Source organism: Orycteropus afer, unplaced genomic scaffold (assembly GCF_000298275.1).
Source record: "Orycteropus afer afer isolate SDZICR_OR568_19922 unplaced genomic scaffold, OryAfe1.0 scaffold00402, whole genome shotgun sequence".
NCBI lineage: Eukaryota > Metazoa > Chordata > Mammalia > Tubulidentata > Orycteropodidae > Orycteropus > Orycteropus afer.
The window spans coordinates 300554-308733 of record NW_006921989.1 but is presented as its reverse complement, the minus strand read 5'-3'; the positions used below and the strand labels follow the sequence as shown (position 1 = coordinate 308733).

General features: G+C 42.1%; 1 protein-coding gene across 1 annotated transcript in view; it reads left to right on the top strand.

The window, feature by feature from the left end:
- The first annotated feature begins 3946 nt into the window (after positions 1-3946).
- The window catches only part of ZNF266 (zinc finger protein 266), a 225187-nt gene continuing 220953 nt past the window's right edge, over positions 3947-8180 (top strand). Inside the window, exons 1-4 of the mRNA XM_007953623.2 lie at positions 3947-3979; positions 4824-4950; positions 5996-6079; positions 7050-7132. Coding sequence (XP_007951814.2) covers positions 3947-3979; positions 4824-4950; positions 5996-6079; positions 7050-7132 — 327 coding nt within the window. The remainder of the gene's footprint in view (positions 3980-4823; positions 4951-5995; positions 6080-7049; positions 7133-8180) is intronic.

Genomic DNA, 8180 nt, shown 5'->3' with positions numbered 1-8180 from the left:
AGCTGAGATGGCGAGAGACTGTGAGAAGCAGCAGCAGAGAAATGGTGGCACCAGAACTAGGAGACTGGCAGCAGATCGGGCAGGAAACCTGACAAAAGACCTGGCAGGAGACAGCGCAGTAGGCTTCCAGACCCATGGAGCGAGAAAGCTGAGTGCCTTTGGGCAAGAAGCTTGCTGGCAGAGTGAGGTAGAGCTAATTTTGCTAGAGCTGAGTGTCTTTGGTCCTCGGTTTACTGGTGGAGTGGGGTGCCTCTAGGCACTTACTGGCAGAGCTACAAGAGCTTTGTAAGGCTTGTCCGAGCAGGGTAGGGACAAAGAGGCCATGTGGCCAAGAGGCCATGTGGCCAAGAGGCTGAGAGCCAGAGAGAGATATGCAGAGGGATGTGCCTGTGCCATTGCTGAGAAGAGGCTGTCTTGATCGAAGGACTGTATCTGGAGTAGTTTCTGATCCTGAATTGTAACCAGTTACTTCCCTAATAAACTCTATGATTGTTAGTATTCCTTAGAAGCAAGAATGTCCAGACCTTGTCTCTCGTATTTTGGTCATGTTATCTGGAGGGACCAGTCCCTGGAGAAGGATATCATGTTTGGTAAGTAGAGGGTCAGTGAAAAAAAGGAGGACTATCAACAAAGTGGATTGACACAGTGGCTGTGACAGTGAGCTCTCAAACATGGCAGTGACTGTGAGGAGGGTGCAGCACTGGGCAGTGTTTGTTCTTTTGTACATAGGGTCACTATGAGTTGTAACCGACTCAACAGCACTTAACAGCAAGCCATTGGCTTTGTAACTCCCAGAAATGACTGGTTAGGAGTATGCAAATGTGAGGTGCTTCTGGCCCATGAAGGGGATCAGATAGATAGCTTGCTAATAATGTAAAGAATTTGCATGGTACCCTTGAAGGTATGGCACCATATGAATAAGGTGTATAGACCCTAACGTGGGGACCTGTCAGTTTTGTCATCCACTGGGCTTAAAATGAGCTATCCTAGTGGGAAAAGGGGGGACCTGCCTACCACCAAGAAGAAAAGAGACGAGTATAGTGCATCCTTTAGACCCAGCATCCCTGCTCTGGAAACTTCACTGACCCAGGAGACAGAGAGAGCTGTTAACACTGGAGAGATGGCAAGAGATGGTGAAAAGCAGAGAAGCAGAGGCAGCAGAACCAGGTGACTGGTGGTATATGGTGCAGGGGGCTTTCTGGCCCACAGAGCAAGAATGCTGAGCACCTTCAGGCAGGAGGCTTGCCAGTGGAGTAGGGTGCCTCAGGCTACCTGGTGCAGCCAGGTTGGCCAACCTCAGAGCTAGACCTGAGTGCTTTTGGGCCGAGGCTTTCTGGTGGAGTGTGGTGCCTCTGGGTCTTTATCAGCATAGCTAAAAGAGCATTATAATACCTGCCCAAGGAGGGCAGAGGCTGGGCTGGCCGAAGAGGGCCCTTGGGGTGAGGGGAGAGGACAAGGACTAGGAAGAGGCACTTCTGAGAAGAGGCTGTCCAGATCCAAGAACCACATCCCGAGTCTTTTGTGCCTGGATTGTAACCTGTTACTATTCTGTTGTCGTTGTTTGCCATCGAGTCGGCCCCGACTCATAGCGACCCCTCCTTGGGTTTCCGAGGCAGTACCACTACGGAAGTAGGATTGCCCAACCTTCCTTCCGAGGAGTGGGTGGTGGGTTTGAACCGCCAGCTTTCTGGTTAGCAGTCAAGTGCTTTAGCCACTATGCTACCAGAGCTCCTTCTAGTGAATCCATAATCATGAATATGGTCTGGGAGTTCTGTGTGGTGATTATAACAAATTGTTGAACCCAGCAGAGAAGTAGCACCTTGGGGGGACTGGTTAGTGTCAGAAATGATAAAAAGATTGGAGAGTGGAGGCACGTGTCTGACCCCCACCTCATAAGAATCAGCCTTGCGTTGTTGACCTTGAATTTCCTCTCCCCTGTGAATGTCAAGAAGATTAGACCCTGCCCCATGTTATTTTCACATAACCAATCCCCAGATCTTATCTTTACAGGTCTGTCTCCTGTGATCGCTCTCTGTATCAATTCAACCTAAGTCTGGTTCCAATCAGCAGACAGAAGTCAGACCTTGGTTTAGGCAGGAGAAATGTAATATAAGGATGTAAGGAGAACTCTAAAGGATACCTTAAGGTTGATGGAGAGTACCCAAGGAAGGTCAGACTTAGAGGAGGGCTCCCTGCCCAAGATTGTGATTTAGGCCCTGTTGGAAAAGGCATCATTGCAGTCCACTGGATGGTGAAGAAATTCACTGGGTTGTTTGGTCCAGAGTTAGTCCCCAGTCACTAGGCAAGCAGAAAGCAATCTTCTGGGATGCAGACAGGACACAGCCAATTGGCAGATGTGCAGAGGGAATCGGGATGCCACTTCAGTACAAGACCTAGAGCATTAGATGTCCACATCAGGAGGCCATGGGAAATGAGTGTCTGGTGTCCAGATGAGTCGTAGCTGGTGGTTAGGTGCACACAGGGAGTCAGTGTCCTGCTGAGAGGGGAGGTCTTAATAAATATTATCTGAATAAATAAAGGAATAGCCATAAGTAAGAATGTGGAGAGGAAAGTGTCCTAGACCCTTCCAAGTTCCAACAGGGGACATCAGGAATGTCTTAATTAAATAATTTTATTTTTCTCATCTCTGTAATACACAGCAGAGGTTCTTCTTCTGGACATATTTGGGAATAACAACCACAAGAGTTTAGACTATAAGTCACACTGACTAGCATTCAAGAATGACTCAGCATTTCCTAACTTGGTGACATCATGTCAATATCTAATTCTTTTTGAACCTAGGCTTCCTTGGCTATTAAACAATGGGTGGCATAGTGCCTAAGATTTGACTGCTAACCAGAAGGCTGGTGGTTCAATCCCACCAGTGACTCCTCAGAAGGAAGACTGGGCAATCTACTTCCATAGAAATACAGCCTTGAAAACCCAAGGCAGGGTCGCTATGAGTCAGGATTGACTTGATGGCAGTGAGGTTTTTTTTTTTTTTTTTTAAAGCATCATATCCAGTTTGGAGGGTTAAGATAATTGAATGAGATTATATATATAAAGCTTCTAAGAGAATCTCTGCTATATAATGAGTGCTAATTTTTACTTTTAATATTCATATTATATAATATTCTACAATTTTAAATGATCTTTACATATGTAACTTTATCTTCAGTAGAGAGATGGTCAAATAATTATGTTTGATGACTTGTAAGTAGTGCCTGTTAATTCATGATTGTTGTTTTGAGACAGGACTCCAGATACCATTGCACAAAAAGGGATTAAGATAAATTCACCCACTTAAATTCACAAGCTGCTGAGAAAGAACCTTGGAAGCAAGAGAGGGTGTGTTTAGGCAGATTTCACCATCCGCCTCCCAGAGTGGCAACCATGGATATGTTACCTACGTGTGGTAAGTCCTTGTTGATGCTGTTCAGGTAGTCTACTTTAGTTTAGGTATTCTGCTTCTGCACAACACAGCAGGTTTGGTGCTCAGTCATGCTGTGGGCCACCTAAGAGGTGCTGAAGTGGACCAGAGGATGTAATTGTCAGATTCCTAGGGTTGGATATGGAAGGAGCTGTTTAGTGTGGTTTGGGAAGTGCTTCATATTCACATTCATGAATTTTGTCATCTTGGCCAAATTAATAGTTATACTTCTTTGGATTTCAGTTTCTGTACCTATAAAATTTCTGTACCTAGTCACCCTTTCATGAGTCTCAAGATGCAAAATCCCCTTTTATGGCTCCAGGTAAGACAGACTACTCTGGCATTTTAAGAAGTGGTATGTTTGTGGTATGCTGTGTGCATGGCATGGAGCAGTTTCTAGGCATGAGTGTCAGTATTGTGGACCAGGTTAGAATCTCATACTGTCTTTCTTCTCCCTGAGGTCGTCTTTCTCAGGACTCTTTCTGTCTTCATGAGGGGAAATCAAAGGAGGCAAGGATGGTGGCTGGGTTGCTGTCAAATTCTTCTCAGGCAAGTGAGAAGTTGACTTTTTTTCTGGCAGCTAGCTGTTGTTGTTGTTAGGTGCTGTTGAGTGGGACCCGACTCATAGCAACCCCTCCTTGAGTTTCTGAGGCGATATCACTATGTAAGTAGATTGCCCAACCTTCCTTTTGAGGAGCGGCTGGTGGGTTTGAACCACCAGCCTTCTGGTTAGCAGTCAGCTGCCTTAGGCACTATGCTACCAGGGCTCTCCGGCAGCTAGCTATGTCCCCTCATAATGAGTCCAAGCTTCTCAAGGAAACACGATCCTGCTCAAGGACTCACTCCCCACATACATTTTCCCAAGACCAGTGACATCTCATAGTTATACAGGGATTACTCTGGAAATGATCCTGTTTTCTCAGTATTTACTAATTCTTTTTGACTGTCAATCATGCTTGTGTGCTTTTTTCTTTGCTGATTGTTATGTCATACACTAAGGAAGAAGATGAAGTGTCTAATCTCAAGGAATTTGCTCTACTGATATAGAAAGAAATCATCTATTTTGCAGATTTTATAGACTAATGTGCTCAGGACTGGCCACAACTTAGGGAAAGAAGGAACAGCCTAGTTGTGGAGATAAGTTCAGTCATGTGCTAATGCTATAAATTATACATACATGTTATTATATACATAATAAAACCAAGTGACTGCAAGAGATTACCAGGCAGTGTCTATAGATAGAAGAGGTCTCAGCAGTCATTCCTGGACTAGTTAATGGGAAGCCACAGAGCTCTAGGCATCATATTTCCTTTTCTCAATCCCTCATCTGCCTTTCTGTGAACACTAAAGGAGATGGTTCTTGGCTGAAGTAAGCATGTATGTAATGGTTTAGGACTTGGTGACCTTTGACGATGTGGCTGTGGACTTTACCCAGGAGGAGTGGACTTTGCTGGATCAAACTCAGAGAAATCTCTACAGAGATGTGATGCTGGAGAACTATAGGAACTTGGTCACTCTAGGTAAGGCTGACATTGTTAATTCATTAGGAGTCATTTACTCCTTTACAGATTGAATGTTTTTAAAGTACTTGTGTGAGAAATTGGGAATATAGTGGTAAAGGAGACAGAAGTGGTTCCTGTCCTTAATAGGCATTTCCTTCTCCTGGCTTCCCTGTGAAAATGAGGATCTCTCTAAATAAATTATGTTATTTGCCCTATGAATTGCAGATCTAAAGACTTCGTAAATGTATAAAATTTGAAGTATAAGATTAAAGGTTTAGAGGTCCTCAATTCTTTATTAATTGTGCTTATTTATACATCCATCCATAATGTATGTATGTGTGCGTGTATGTGTGTATATATATATAATCCCTCGCCATTTCAACATTCTTCATGTGTACAGTTTAATGACATTAGTTATGATTCTGTTCAGCCATTATCCATTTCCAGATTTTCCCATCACCTTTAACAGAAGCTGACTATGTTCTTAGTAGTGAGTCCCCCTTACCCCCTCTCTTCCACCAGCCCCTGGTAACCACTAATAAACTTTGATCTCTATAATCCTAGACATTTGATATACGTGTAATCATACAATATTTGTCCATTTGTGGATTACTTGCTTCACTCAGCATAATGTTTTCAATATTCATCCATGTTTGAGCATGTATCAGGACTTCATTTTTCTTTATGGGTGAATAACATTCCATACATGTGTATGTGACATTTTGTGTATCTATTCATCTGTTTGTTGACATTTCCACCTTTTGGCTATTATGAATAATGTTGCAAGGAACTTTAGTGTTCATGTATCTGTTTGCATTCCTGCTTTCAATTATTTGATCCCTAATCTTTTTAAGGGACACAGAGAAATTATGTTTGCATTTTTGATCATTTCAAAAAGAATTTCTGGCACTTATTAAAAGTATAGTGTGCTTATTTTGCTGTTTCTGAAGTTGGTCTTGACCATCTTCAGAATCCATAAAGGTTAAAGGTTTGCTTCCTGATTTATGGAAAGGTTTGTTATTTATTGAACTGTCCTTTTCTTTCATTTATCTTTATCCTTCAGCAATATACCACTTATGTAAACCTGGTCTGACTTCTCAAGTGGAAGGCGAAGAGCTGAGAACAGTGGAGAACAGAATTACCCAAAGTGAGTAAACAGACAGATATAAATTACTATGAAGAGTAGTGCTTGTCTGGGAGAGGGCATTACATGTGGAAATGTCCACTGGGGAACATTTTAAAGTGCATTCTTGTCTAGAAAGTTGAGTCCATTTTGTTTCTCATATTCACATGGAGATTCAACTTCCTGTCTTCTTTTTCAACTCTCTGTTCATCTTCTCCCACCACCCATGTGTCAGTTTGTCACACTGTGGTGGCTTGTGTGTTGGTAAGATGCTGGAGCATGCCATCAGTATTTCAAATACCCTGGCAGGGTCACCTGCGGTGGACAGGTTTTATCAGAGTTTGCAGACTAAGACAAACTAGGAAGAAAGGCCTGCCAGTTTATTTCCAAAAATTAGCCCAGGAAAACCATATGGATCACAACAGAATATTGCCCAATATAGTGCTGGAAGATGAACCATCTAGGTGGAAAGACATTCAGAAGACACAGTGGCTGCAACAGTGGATTTGAGGATATTACACAATCATGAAGATTTGGTGTAGGATCGGGCAGTGTTTTACTCTGTTGTACGTGGGGTTGCCATAATTCTGAGCCAACTTGTTGGCAACAACACTCATCATCTCAGGCATTTTCTTGGTCTCAAACAAGTATCTGTGGGATTTTTTTTTCTTTTTTTTTTAATGGATGTCTTTGTCCATTTTTTCCCCCACTTTGTTTCCTTGATAATACCATCTTTCTGTTTATTGTCAATATCATTTCTTACTAAATGATTTTGATATCCTGTAAATAATCACCTCTTAATTTTTCACACCTTGTCCTTATTGCCAAACTCCTGACATAGCCAAATACTTTAAAATTTATTTTTACTTTTATTTAAAACAATTTAAACCATGTTTCAGATGAGTATTTAAAAAAATATATATACATGATCTTTTAACATGTTTATCCCCCACAATTTATTTTTTCAAAACCTTTTTTCTCTATTTTATTTCAGAATTGGACTTGCAACTTAAAACCACAGTGTCAGCACCTCAGCAGGATATTTCTGGAGAAATAGCTCCCAGTGGAAAACAACGAGTAAGATTTTCAAGTTGTGATTTCTTTCTTCCACATAAGTAACAGATGGAATGCCGTAAGAGCAGCAGCACCCAGATCATGGCTTGGAACCAAGGTTGCAGGGGACATCGAGCTCAACTGGCATAACATACTACACAAAAAACATTGTTCCACATCCTACTTTGGCAAGTAGTGATTGTGATCTCAAAAGCTTGCAAGCAACCATCTAGATGCAATGATGGGTCTCTCCTCATCCAGAGCAAAGAACAATGAATATAATCAAAGATGCATGGAAACAGTCCAAAGGACTAGTACACCTGCAATCCTCAGCCTATATGACTATGAGACCAGAAGAACTAGATGGTGCCTGGCTACCACTGTCAGCCACTCGGAGGGGGATCTATGTAGGAGAACGTGGATAGAGTGGGAGAAAAAAACTCAAAATCATATTTAAAAGAAAAAAAAAAGGGACCAGGTTTGCTGGTCTGATAGAGCCTGCTGAAACCCCTGAGACTATGGACCCTAGCTGCTCTTCAGATCTGGAATTAAACCCAATCCTGTGGCTTCCAGCCAAATAAAAGACAGGCAGATGGGCTGAACATTTATATCATGTAGATAAACTCCTTGGAGAGATCAATCACAGGAGAATAGAAGGGCTGTGTATGCATAGGGAGACAGCTCAGGGGGCAGGAGTGTATGTGAGGGAAGGACATAGGGAAGAGGTAACATGGGGAGGAAGTGGGGAGAGAGCATTGCATTGTGGGGAATTGTAGTCAGTGTCATGAGACAAAGTGTATGTGAACTGCTGTATTGAAAATGAATTTGCTCTGTAAACTTCCACCCAAATCACAATAAAAATTAAAAAAATAAAAGAACAGTAGCTCCCAGAGCATGAAAACCATGTGAGGCAAATGGCATTTACCCAAGAGAAAACAAGATCTTTAGAGAGATTGTTTGAATATTATGAATTTGCAGAATACACTACAGTAGCTCAAAATCTGTTTCTTCACAGATAGTTACCACAAGTAAACATCCTCATATATTTTAAAAATTAGATATATTTTTAAAC